Source organism: Anolis carolinensis, chromosome 2 (assembly GCF_035594765.1).
Source record: "Anolis carolinensis isolate JA03-04 chromosome 2, rAnoCar3.1.pri, whole genome shotgun sequence".
Lineage (NCBI taxonomy): Eukaryota > Metazoa > Chordata > Lepidosauria > Squamata > Dactyloidae > Anolis > Anolis carolinensis.
The window spans coordinates 20,197,462-20,211,217 of NC_085842.1; the positions used below are offsets into that span (position 1 = coordinate 20,197,462).

Consider the following 13,756-nt stretch of genomic DNA (forward strand, 5'->3'; position numbering starts at 1 on the left):
CATGGCAATCTTCCTGAAATACCTGCCCGGATTCACAGTTGGCTATGTTGAGTCTGTGTGGCAAGTTGGTTGATATCCATCATCAGCTGGATTCAGTATTCTGTGAATATGGGTGAACTATAACTCCTGGATGTCAAGGTCAGTCAGCCCCAAAGTACACCAATGTTCCCAGTTGGCCATGTTGAATTGGTGTGCCAAGTTTGGTCCAGATCCGTCTTCAGGTGGGTTCAGTGTTCTTTGAATACAGGTGAACTATAACTCCTGGATGTCAAGGTCAATCACCCCCAAACCTGGTCTGTTTGCTATTTTGGCCATGTTGGGTCTCTGTGCCAAGTTAGTTCCAGGCCCATCGTTGGTACAGTTCAGATTGCAGGTGAACTCTTAGATTGCAGGTGAACTAAACTCCTGTATGTCATGGTGAATTCTCCCCAAACCTCTCCAGTATGTTCAGTTGCTGATCAATTCCTCTGCTTGCGGTGTGCCATAGGAAAGGGTTAAGAGAGAGGCAGTGGGCGGGGTCATGCAAATGAAAGAGAAAGGAACACTGGGATATGCTCGCTGTGACCTGCAGTGTCTTGGGAGAGAGTAACTTGGTGGCTCCTCAGCACTGGGAACTACAGCCTGTTTGTGGAGGCCTGGGGTTGTCTGTGTGAATGGATGCCTGTGCCACATACAGATTTTCTCTTTTATTATGGAGAGGCTAATCAAAATACAAGAATGAATAAAACAAAATAATAAATTAAAATTCTAGAACACATAATTTGAAAAAGCAGACCTGATTTGCACTTCTTCATATGAATAAGATGGGAAAAGGTACTTCATTAAAAACATTTGTCAGAGGAATTTCTTTCCCGTTAAAAAAGCATTTCCTCCCAGCTTCAAAACCCACGTGTTTCCCAGGCTCGGCTCTTCCAGGCATTCTTGTCCAAGGGAGCGGAGCCTTCTGGGAGTTGAAGTCCAAAAGCCTGGAGGACCAGAGGCGGCTTGAACGCAAACCTCCGAGATCTGGAACTACAAGTGGCTAGAGAGGACTTCCGGCGGTGCTTTGTTTTGGGCGGATGTGTCCTGTGTCCTCTTCCTGGTCCGGCTTCTCCTCCAAACGCGGCTTCTTGGGAAACTGATGCCTTTTGCTTTTCTTTCTGGGAGGATTTTGGAGGAAAATGAGAAACGCCTGAGGCGGAGTTCTTGGGTTTAGAGGGAAGAAACTGGATGAAGGTGAGTGAAGACTGAGAAAGGACAGGGAAGGAGAGAAGAGGTGGGTCTGATGGGATCTCCATGGAGAAGGAAAGCATTTAGCACTCTTGACACTGCGCTGGCTCCATGCTGGAGGATGCTGGGAATTGCAGTTTTACAAGGTTTTTTACTCCCCAAACTACAGCTGCTCAGATTCTATAGTATTGAGCCTGGCAGCTAAAAAGGGCACCAAACTTCATTCATTTGCCAGTATAGATGCACCCTCGATTGTTGTGACCAGTTCAATTCCATTTTAAAATGTACTTTCTGCATGTTTTTGGCTTGCTTTTTAAAGCTGTGATTAGCTTTGGGTCCCTATTACACAAGCCAACAAAACCAAATGTTTTGTAATCATCAGAAATGAAAGTACACAATTTCATTTAATAGCACAATTTAAATCATTTTTATGCTGATTTTTAAAAAAATTCCATCACATCAACTTTTTTTCAGTATGTCGAATGGTACATTACAGTGGACTACTGTAAAGTCTGCACATTTCGCATCGTATTTGTATAACACAAGCCAACAAGTATTTTTCATCAGATATCATTTTAGATCATTCTCGTAGTATTATTTGCACTGAATTCAGATCTGTGTTTATTTTTTCTCTATCGCGTGTAGTTTTTGCAATGAGGCTAATCAAATAATGCATTTACGCACAATATAATAATAATAATAATAATAATAATAATAATAATAATAATAATAATATAACTCAACCGCTATCAGGACCTCAAGATTGAACTTCAAAGACTCTGGCAGAAACCAGTGCAGGTGGTCCCGGTGGTGATCGGCACATTGGGTGCCATGCCAAAGGATCTCAGCCGGCATTTGGAAACAATAGGCATTGACAAAATTACGATCTGCCAACTGCAAAAGGTCACCCTACTGGGATCTGCGCACATCATCCGAAAATACATCACACAGTCCTAGACACTTGGAAGTGTTCAACTTGTGATTTTGTGAAACGAAATCCAGCATATCTATCTTGTTTGCTGTATCATACAATAATAATAATAACTTTATTCTTGTACCCTCCCTCCATCTCCCCGAAGGGACTCTGGGTGGCTTACATAAGAAAAACAATCCATAAATTTAAAACGCAATATAATATCATAGTTATAAAACAACATAATACAACAATTATTAAAACCAAGAACAATAGCTATGTACAGAGGGTGATTAGTGCAAAACTCTGAGTAAAGTCCATGAGTAAAATAGAGAGGGTTCACGGAAGTTTGGCCCAATTCTATCATTGATAGGCTTCAAGGGGCTCTTTGATTGTAAGTGAACTATAAATCCCAGCAACTACAACTCTCAAATGTCAAGGTCTGTTTTCCCCAAACTCAATTGAATTTAATTAGCTAATTACAATCCAAACAGAGTAATCAAATAGAAATGGTACAACTGCAATATGCTTGCAAGTTCTAATGTCGGTCAGTAGGCTTAAGCTATCTATGTTTGATCAGAAATGTTTTGCAATTGATTTTCTGGCATATATGATTTCCCGATTTTCATGGTACAACATCCAGCAGTAGTCTCCCATCATTCTTGCATTCCACGAATGTTGGTAGCGCCACTCCATCAACTGAATATCTTGGTGGGAGATATTCCTGCTCATCACACACCATGCCAAGATTTTCAGGAAAGAATTCAAGGTGGGAGTGCAAGAAATGCTTTTTCAGCGACATGTTACAACCTTGTTTCTGGTAAGCATTAAGTAGATTCTGGCCTCCTTCTTTATATGCTGGAGACCTGTGATTACCAAGAAAATTTTCTTTCACAAAGCCACTTGAATGTTGTCCAAGACTGAAGGTAAAGTATCTAGTCTGCAGCAAGTTATATAGAACTATAACTTCTTACTTAGCATTGCACCATCAGTAATAAGCTATTGTGCAGTCAAGTTCCTATTGGTCATTGGGTATTGCACAACAGGGATGCAATCATCTAGACCTACCCCTGGTTGGAGTAAGATAATATGCTGACATAGGCAACTTACTTAGGCAGGCATATAATTAATTAATTATGCAGGATTAATGACAGCCCTATATAACATGATATGGTACAAAACATAAGAGCAGTCATTGATATCAGTGTGTCAATGTATTAATTATTCGATTAGCCTCATTGCAAAAACTACACGTGATAGAGAAAAAATAAACACAGATCTGAATTCAGCGCAAAAATAACTCAATACAATGACCTAAAATTATATCTGATGAAAAATACTTGTTGGCTTGTGTTATGAGAGGAAAAGAGGGATAATAAATGAATTCCTATGCACACTGCACATATCCTATGGTGAAAAAACCCATGAAACAACATTACGATTTTTAAAATTAAGTACAATTTTAACCAACATAAACATATCAGTATTTCAATGGGAAGTGTAGGCTTACTTTTGGCTGATAAAGTAGTCAAGTGAATCAGGATTGCTGATGTGGTGGTTGTGTGTCTTTTCAGACTTAGGGTGACACTGAGACTATTGTTTTTACCTTTTTATGGTTACTTGTTCTATGGCCTGTTTCATTCAGGTCCTGTATCTTTGTTTTCGTAACTCTTACTCTTTAAAATGTGACTTCTGTGTAATATTCTTCATTTTTTTCTTCCAGTTTTCCAGGTAAAAAGCTTCATGCAGATATTTCAAATGCTGTGGTAGAGTCTAGCATTTACCACAGTGACAGGCAACTATCCAAGGATAAAAATGGAGACCCAAGAAGCCCTTACAAGTCTTATATCAGTGCAGGTGTCACGAGAAGGGAAAGGGAGCTGCCATGTTGGGACGACGGAGGCATTCCTGCCAAGGAGACCAACAGAGGTGCAACAGGAGCCCAACAAAGACTCGCTTCATCAGAGGGAAACCCAATGGCAGGAGTTCCTAAAGAACATGAAAGGTCCTCAAGCAAACTTGGGGAACTCTCAATCGAGGGAGGAGCCGTGGGATGATGCCAAAGCCTTCCTGGCCTCCTTTGAGCAAGTGGCCCAAGCCTGCCGGTGGCCCAAGGAAGAGTGGGTGCCCCGGCTCCTGCCAGCATTGAGCGGAGAGGCCAAGCGGGCCTTCACTGGCCTGGAGGCTGAAGGCAGGGAGGATTATGGGAAAGTGAAGGCCGCCATCTTGCACAGGGACGCCATGCGGCAAGAGGAACAGCGGCAGTGTTTCCGGCGTTTCCGCTACCGTGAGGCCGAGGGGCCGAGAGGGGCTTACGGGCAGCTTCAGGAACTGTGTTGCCGGTGGCTGAAAGTTGAAAGGCATTCGAAGGAGCAGATCCTGGAGCTGCTGATCTTGGAGCAGTTCTTGGCTGTCCTGCCTCCAGAGATAGAGGCCTGGGTCAAGGAACGTGGTCCAGAGACTTGCTCCCAGGCGGTGGCCTTGGCGGAGGACTTCCTTCTGAAGCAGCGAGAGTCCAGGAGGCAGGCAAACCAGGTGAGGACCATTCTTTGGGTTCCAGGCTTCCCAAAGGGCTGCCTTGCGCAAGGTGCCAACAGAGCTTCTTCATTTATTAAGCCAGGCTGGAAGTATGGTTTTGTCTGGAGTAAGTAAAATGTTGCCTTTATGAGGCTATCTTTCAGCCTTAGGTCTCCCAGCTCCTCTCTCCCCCAGTAGGTAATCCTCAGTTTACTTTTTGGTTTTAAAAAGGAAGGAGAAAAACATGGCAAAATTTCATCACAAATTCCCATAAGGAGATGAGGGATGAGTTTTTAATTTAATAAAAAGTTGAGAGGCTGAGGGGTGTCCTGCAAAGAACAAACACAGCCCCCATCAAATGCTCAGGCACTAGGTTTAATGTATGATTATGATTTGTGAGATATGGATTCAAGTCCCTACTGAACAATGGAGTGCATTTTGTGATAATGGGTCAGTTATTTCCTCTGGCTGTGACCTACTTGTCAAATATTTTGATGACAGTGTAGAGCAGAGGAAAGCCATATATGTTGAGATATACATTTGGGTAATAACTGGTAAATATTTTAGTTGCCATTAGAGGAAGAGGAGACAGTGGCTTCTCCTGAAGGTGTCCAAGCCCTGCCTGAGATTGAGCAGGAGAAGCTTCGTGCGGAGAACAAACAGGAAGATGACAACGGGGATGCTGGACTCTTGGGTAAGAAGAATGGCCTGTTTTTGTCCTTGGATGTTGGGATGTTCTTGCTAGACTAACCACAGCACTGTGGCTGCTTCTCCCCTGAGTAGGGAGTCTAAAGGTCTGGCTAGTCTAAAGGTCTGCCAGGTACATGGGGCTCCCAGCTCCTACAATGCTGTGCCAGAGGGGATTGAAAGTTGTAGTATTTGGAAGGCCAAAGTGTTTCCTTTTGTGGGGTAAGAGAAGGAACTGCATGGGCAGGCCCATGGCCTTGGAAATCCTCATAATCTCTGGTCAATCTTCTCTTGGATTATTGTATCGAGTTCTGGCCATCAAAGTTCAAGAACATTCAGGGGAAATATACCATAGAATCACACTGGAGGATCTAGAAAATGTCTAAAGAGATAAGTAAGTGAAATCGGACATATGGATTCAGCTGTTCTGGAAGCCATAAAATACTTCTAATATTGTGGGTCATAGGGGAGACTCCATATTTCCTGAAAAAGTTGTGTGGGCACAGTTGTTCTCTTAGTTTGTGACACAGTCTTGTACCCTTTACATAATCCATGTTGTGTGTGAGTCATTATTTGTTTTAGTTCATGAAAGAGCTGTATAAGGGAAATGATCTGAATAAATAAACATGAAGCTTCTTGAGCCACATAAATGGATTCTTAGCGAGGAACAGAAGGAAATGAAAAAAATAAAAAAACAGTATACAATCCCATTTCTCTTTTGGATTTTATTCAAGATTCAGAAACATTTTCAGACTCTATAATATTTATTGGTCAAAAGAAGAAAAGTAACAATGTGTCTTATTCTCCCTAAACCTTTCTGGGAATCTTCCTGGTGGCATTGTGAGAATGAGCCTTAATTTGTGTTCTGTTTTATTTCCAACAGGAGATGAATGGCAATCTGAGAATGAGTGGCATCTAGGTGAGGATTCCTCAGAAAGAACAGAGTGTGAAGCAGTGGAGGAGAATGTTTGGAGCCAAGATGGGCCATTAAACCAAGACGGAAACCATGCGGAAGAGCCAGAAGCCAAATCCTTCCCATTTCATGTGGGAGACGTCCACAAAATTTCAGTCCACCAGGAAAGGGAGAAAGAAAAAAAAGGAATTTGTTTCCCCCGTTTTCATTGGAGAATTCCCCCTGATGACGAATTAGATTTAATGTTTCAAAAGACCTTCAGCCAAAGTGGAAACCTCACTGAATGTGAAATGCTTTATGAAGGGACAGATTCCAACATATACCTGAATCAAAGTATTTCTGCAGATGAGAGACAGTTTATGAATTTGGATCTTGGTAAGATGAAGCATCCAAGGACCCAAACACGGGAGAAGCTGTTTAAATGTTTGGAGTGCGGGAAATGCTTTGGTCGGAGTACACACCTTATTTCTCACCAGATAATCCACACGGGAGAGAAGCCGTATCAGTGCTCCGAATGTGGGAAAAGCTTCATCCAGAGCGCTCACTTGCTTAAGCATCAAAATATTCACAAGGGGGAGAAACCACACTGCTGCCTGGATTGCGGCAAAAGTTTTGTCGACAAGCCGAGCCTCATTCAACACCAAAGAGTGCACACGGGGGAGAGGCCCTATCAATGTACGGAGTGCGGAAAGAGTTTCAGCTACCGAGGAAACCTTAGGGTCCATCAACGGATGCACACAGGGGAGAGGCCGTTTTCCTGCTCCGAATGTGGCAAGGCCTTCCGCGACCAGTCCAGCCTTGTCAGACATAAGAGAATCCACACCGGAGAGAAACCGTACACCTGTGCAGAGTGCGGGAAGGGCTTCAGTCAAAGTACCAACCTTACTTTACATCAGAGAATCCACACCGAGAGAGGCCGTCACACGATTCTCTGATGCATTTGCTGCATGCCAGCATGGGTGTGTTAGTCTTTTCTCCCTACCCATTGAACAGTAATGGCATCTTAAAAATAAATACTCTATATCAAGCATCCTCAAAATTTTTAAGCAGAGGGCTGGGTTCACGGTCCCTCAGACTGTTGGGGGGCCGGACTTTAGTTTGTAGTGCAAATAAATGAAAAAATACAATATTTAAAATGAAGAACCATATTAACCAACATAAACTTAGCAGTATTTTGATGGGATGTGTGGACCTATTTTGGGCTGATGAGATGGTTACATTAATTAGAGTTATTGTTGTGTATCTTCAACTCATTTCAGATTTAGGGCAGCCCTGAGACTAAAGTTTAGGCCGGGGGCCGTGTAATTGAACTTGGAGGGCCACATCCAGCCCCTGGGACTTAGTTTGGGGACCCCCGGCGTATCTATAAGACCAGAAATCATAGTAAAAAGAATTAACACAAAATTCTTGGTTTGAATTATCCGCGGGTCAATTTAAGAACTGCATCCTAATTCTTAATTTTTTTTAAAGGACCCATCTCTTTATCTGAGTAAAGTAGCATAAGGCAAGAGATTATCCATCCTGGGAAAACCTAAAAGAAGCACTCACCCTCCACTCTCAACAATGGCATTTCTTATGCCATTTTTAATGCTGTGTAGAAAATGCCTGTGGAGCCACAGAGAGGGTATTAAAATCCAAAGGTTTGGTCCTAAAATCTGCCCACAATGTTTACATGAAGTTGACATATATGAGTATATACAGTATCCTTCTTGTGCATATCAGTTATCTTAAGGCCCAACTACACTGCTGAATTAATGTAGTTTAACACAATGTCTCTGTGATATGGAGCCTTGGATTTGTAATTTGGCGAGGCACCAGACTCTGGCAGAGATGGCTGAGAACTATGTAAAACTACAACTCGCATTTTTCCATAGGTGTGAGCCAAAGTGGGGTCAAACAGTATTAATTCTACAGTGTAGCTGCACCCTTGTCCTTCAGCCCCTTTTGTCAGATGCACACCTGTTGCTCTACAGCTCTTTTTTACAAGGACCCCACTTTCTGCCATCACAAAATTGTTATAAACGTATCGGTACCTTTCAAGCGGTTGTGTCATTCTTTCCAGAACTTCTGGTCTCCTTTTTGTTCATGTGTGTTCCTATCTTGACTGTGTATTTCAGTGGGATGCTTTGCATATTTTAGTTATAACAATAACAATAATAATATTTTATTTATAAAGTCCCATCTCACTCGGGGCAGCTTACAACAAAATTTTATTTGTGTATGTCAAGGATCGGTGTAAAAAATAGTAAAATTATTAATAAAATAATAATAAAATTACATAAAGTAGCAGCATGGGAATGAAGGCCCCAATTGCAGCCATTGTGAAATGTTCATGAAGCCACAGAGGAGAAGCAAATGGATGCTGTAACAAAAATGTACCTAGGTAAGCTTCTTGCATGTCTCCTCTCTCCCCAAACATCCCTGCCTTAAACCCGTAGTTGTCTTCTTTAGCTCTGGACACAGGTCAAACTGATACAATAATCTCATCTGTTCCCCTTCCTTTTCAGTCTTTCACTGCCTCTGGACTTTTCTGATCTTTTGTTTGTCTTTTTTCCAGTTTTTTCTTTTCTTTTTTTTTTCTTTTTTTGCTTGTGGGTGATTTAAAACTCTGAAAAAGTGCTACATGTTTTGGCCAGCAAAACCATTTTCCTTCGTTTTTGGAAAAAGAGATGTTCTCCACTATATTCTATCCCTGTCTGTCCCACAGCAATTTTTTTTAACTCAGGAAGGAGGTGTGCTCTGCTATGATAGCTTTTAATTTTTTTATTTTTGCCTCTGTCTCTGCTAAATAAAAGTGTTTTTCTCCCTACCCCCTATTCCTTTGTCTTGGAAAACGAAGGTGGAAAAGTTCCCAAGTGACTTGGGGAAGGTTCCCAAATACCAACAAGAAAGGAATTCTCTTTCCATGGCCTGAGGGACCATCTGCAAATTTAAAGTTCCTCTGCCTTCTCCCAAACTTTTCAGTGTGTTGTTTCATTTTATAGAACTGCTCATAGACCTTACTATAACTAAAAAACATTTCCTCTCCTTTCCATGCAAAAGGATATTGTCATTCTCTCTCTTTCTCTCCTTTTCTTTTTTGCTACAGCCAGGCAGCTGAGATCCTTGTTTTTTTAAAATGTTCTTATACCTGTCTCCTCTCCAGGCTGAAAAAAAAAACTTTTAAACGTTTTCCCTAAGACCTCGTGTCAAAGGCACACTGAATTTCTCTGATAACATGTCTATTTCTGGTTTATTAAAACTTCCCTTCTTTTGGTGTGTGCATGTATGTCTGTGAAATTACTCCATGGTGGATGGGTTTTTCTTTTATACAGTAGAGTCTCACTTATCCAACATAAACGGGCCGGCAGAACGTTATATAAGCGAAAATGTTGTATAATAAGGAGGGATTAAGGAAAAGCCTATTAAATGTCAAATTACGTTATGATTTTACAAATTAAGCACCAAATCATGTTTTACAACAAGTCTGCCACTTGTATGGAAGTGTGGCTGCACTTGTGTTGTTGTTGGATGTGTTGGCCCACCGCACGCTGCTGCCTAGAGAAACAGCTGTGGATCCGGGCAGGAAGCAGACTGCGTTGGATAATACAGAATGTTGGATAAGCAAGACTACTGTAGTTGCATTAGCCCAGCTGCACACCAATAGCATCAGTATGAGGAGGGAGACTTCAAAGGGAGGGAGAAGTGTTGAAAACATAGGAAACACTGGTTGGCTTTGACCCTTTACATGTTTTCCCCTCTACACCCAATATAAAGCCCACCTTCTGCCTTAATGAATGACTAGGTGCCCCGAGGATTTGGGAGGATTTTTCTAGAATAGCAAAGAAAAGAGCATTGGGGCTGATCCTACCCCAAGGACCGCAGATTCACCATCCGGGCCCAGACCTCCCTTGCTAACAACACCAGACCAGACTGCAGGACCCATCCTCCACCCCAACCTTGGTGAACTGCTCTAAGATGTCAAAACTGGGTGATATTGAGCTGAGAGTGCCCGATGAGCCATTTCTCTTGGCAGCTGGAGCCCAGACAACATGGATGACCAGCAAGCGTAGTGGACACTGTGGTAAGCCAAGACTCAAGAAAGATGGCCCTCACACTGGTCTAAAGAAAGGTGGCCAACATCTTCAGGAACTCGGACTTACAGCAGTCTTTCTATCCAAGAGGCTGCCTGGATGGAGGAGACTCCTCATGACCAGAAAAATCCCAAGAAAGATAAGCAAAAACTCTGTTGGCTGTTACCATCCAAGGAAGGATTATTGGAGCCTCCGCTGCCATGCCTTAGCATGCTCATCAGCCAGCCCCCCACCCCACCACCACCACCAGAGCTGTGACAAGATTTTCCCAAATAACTGAAAGCCTTGCTACTGGGTGGCATAAAAAAGATAATTTTGCCTTCCCTAAAAGATACAAAATTCAAGGATATCAAGCCTTGGACCTATCATCCCAGGCTAGGTACATCAAAAACCCCTTGTGCCAATCACAACCAACAGAAGAAGATTGGTTCCCAGAATCAGGAAGACCCCCCAAAACCCTGTTCAGGAGGTGCCCACTTAAGCCTGCACAGACCTAACAGCAGAAGACACCTCTCCAGGACCAGCCCAGATCATGCCCTTCAGCTCCTGACCACACTTGATGTTGTCTCCCTGTCATTTTAAAATGGTGGCCACAACAAAAAAAATCAGCTCCTATAGCTCAGAAAAAAGACAACTTTGTTACAGCTATCTGCAATTAAGTTGAGGCAATAGAGAGATGAATTGCATCATATCCTTTTGCCTCAAAGAAGGGGGTAACGTTATTGAAAAATTGACTCCGATCTAATAATAACTATGAATTGCAGTAGAGTCTCGGTTATCTGACCTCTGCTTATCCGACACTCTGTACTATCCGATGCGCCAGTTGCATCTCGCCCCTCCTGGCGGGCGCCTGGCACTTGGAGAGGCCCGCTGCACATTGCTGAGAAACAGCTAGTTTTTTAGGCAGCAATGCAAAGCGGTCCTCTCCAAGTCGGGTGCTTGCTAGGAGGGATGAGACTCAGCCGGCGCAGACTTTTCCCTTCCAGCAAGCACCCAACGCTTGGAGAGGCCTGCTGTGAGTTGCTGCCTAGAAAAACAGCTGTTTTTCTAGGCAGAAACATGCAGTGGGCCTCTCCAAGAACTAGGTGATGGCTGGGAGGGATGAGACTTTTCTCTCCTGGCAAGCACCCAATGCTTGGAGAGGCCTGCTGTGTGTTTCTAGACAGCAACATGTAACGGGCCTCTCCAAGAGCCAGGTGATGGCCAGGAGGGACAAGACCTTTCCCTCCAGGCAAGCACCTGGCGCTTGGAGAGGCCCACTGCACATTGCTGAGAAACAGCTGTTTTTTTAGGCAGCAATGTGCAGCGATCCTCTCCAAGTCGGGTGCTTGCTGGGAGGGACGAGACATGGCTGGCACAGACTTTTCCCTTTTAGCAAGAACCCAGCACTTGGAGAGGCCTGCTGAGCGTTGCTGCCTAGAAAAACAGCTGTTTCTCAGCAATGCGCAGCTTTTCCTGAATCCCTCACTATCCAACATTTTTGCTTATCCAACATTCTGCCAGCCCCTTTATGTTGGATAAGCGAGACTCTACTGTAAAAATGTATTTTTACAGATCTTAGCTGGGTCTAAGCCCCAGCCCAGCCCTAAACATTCCTAGGAAGATTAAGCTAATCATTTACCAAGCCTGAAATTGGTTTGGCAGGAAACCCCTCAGGCTAACCCATGATCTGCTTCCTCTACCTCTTTTCCTCTTTTCCCTCTTAAGATTGCAACACCTCAGGATTGACCTTTTCCTCACCTCCTGAGCTCTACACTTGACCTCAAGATAAATAAAAAGATAACATTCCCTTATTCCTGTTGCCAAGGTTCTCAAATATCATAGTTTTAGATGATGTAGTGCTTATGTGACTTTGGACTATGTGATTGTCTTGAGAAACAACATTTCAGTTGACCCCCTGTTGAGAGATTGACTGCCAGAAACCTCCAGGACTCCTCAAGGACTTTGTCTACTCACTTGATTGACCTTCCAGTTTCCCAAGCCCCACTCTTTGTGTATAGATTATTTCAAGCTTCCAAAGTTGATTAGTGATAATATTATCCATTCTTTCTAAACTGAACAATGGGGCCCACACCCTCAGAAGTGGGCACAGCAACAAACTTTTAAATTTTCAACCTCACCCATACCAGCTGTTGTCTCTTCCTCTATGCTAGTCTGTGACATCAGGAGGAAGTTTCAACAAATGAGAAGGCGGATCCGCAAAATACAGGAAAGGAGATTCCACCTGAACATGAGGAAGAACTTCCTAACTTTGAGAGCCGTTCAGCAGTGGAACTCTCTGCCCCAGAGTGTGGTGGAGGCTCCTTTCTTGAAGGCTTTCAAGCAGAGGCTGGATGGCCATCTGTCAGGGGTGCTATGAATGTGATTTCCCTGCTTCTTGGAAGAATGGGGTTGGACTGGATAGCTCATGAGGTCTCTTCCAACTCTATGATTCTATGTGGCACATCTCTGAGCTTCATTTGTTTCTCCTCTGTGGCTTGATTCATACACATTTCTGAATAACCTTTCTCACACACCACATTTCAAGATAATTTAATTTTTTTACACAAATCCTTGACATACAAGAATACAATTACAACCAAAATACGTAAAACATCCCACTAAAACACACAGTCAAGGTAGGAACACAGAGCAACAAAAAGTAGATTGGACGTTCTGGAGATAATGAAACAACTGTTTGAAAGATTCTGATCAGTTTATAATTATTTTGTAATGGCAAAGTGGGGCCCTTGAAAAAAGAGCTGTAGACCAACAGGTGTGCATCTGACAAAAGCGGCTGAAGGTTATGGGCTATGGGTACATCCACACTGTAAAAGTAATGTTGTTTGGCTCACGGCCAGCTCCCTTTGGCTCACGGCTATGGAATAATGGGAGCCGTAGCGTTACATGGCCCCTAGCCATCTCTGCCAGAGTCTGGCGCCTCACCAAACTACAAATCCCAAGGCTCCATATCATTGAGCCATGGTGTTAAACTGAATTAATTCCACAGTGTAGTTGGACCCTAAGGCATCTTATATGCACAAGAAGGATGCTGTATACAGTAGAGTTCCGTTTAATCCAACCTACCGTATTATCCGATGTGTATTATCCAGGGTGCTTGCTGGAGGGATGGGATGCGGCTGGAGCAGACAACCAGTTTAGGCAAGCAATCGGTTTAGAAAAGCCCACATAAACATGCCGCAGGGTTTCTCTAAACCGGTTGCTTGCTTGCCAGGAGGGATGAGGCTCATCCTTCCCGGCAAGCAAGCACCCAGCCCTTTGGAGAAGCCCTGCTGCATGTTGATAGGCAGCAACATACAGCGGGGCTTCTCTAAACTGGTTCCTCCTGGCAAGCACCGGGCTTGTCGGGATGGATAATAGAGTCTCCCTATTATCCAAAGTTTCGGTTATCCGACTTTTGGCCCGCCCATTTATGTCCGATAACCAGAACTCTACTGTATATCA

General features: G+C 43.3%; 1 protein-coding gene across 2 annotated transcripts; it reads left to right on the plus strand.

Moving 5' to 3' along the window:
- Positions 1 to 1,066: 1,066 nt before the first annotated feature.
- Positions 1,067 to 9,503, plus strand: LOC134292302 (zinc finger and SCAN domain-containing protein 22-like). 2 transcript variants are annotated; one of them, XM_062973442.1, is made up of 4 exons: positions 1,067 to 1,215; positions 3,846 to 4,657; positions 5,207 to 5,333; positions 6,210 to 9,503. In XM_062973442.1, the coding sequence occupies exons 2-4, from the start codon at positions 3,938 to 3,940 to the stop codon at positions 7,172 to 7,174; spliced, it is 1,812 nt and encodes a 603-aa protein (XP_062829512.1). In that variant the 5' UTR covers positions 1,067 to 1,215; positions 3,846 to 3,937; the 3' UTR covers positions 7,175 to 9,503. The 2 variants fall into 2 exon arrangements, with proteins under 2 accessions (XP_062829512.1, XP_062829513.1); XM_062973443.1 differs by having other exon boundaries at positions 1,074 to 1,255.
- Positions 9,504 to 13,756: the final 4,253 nt, after the last annotated feature.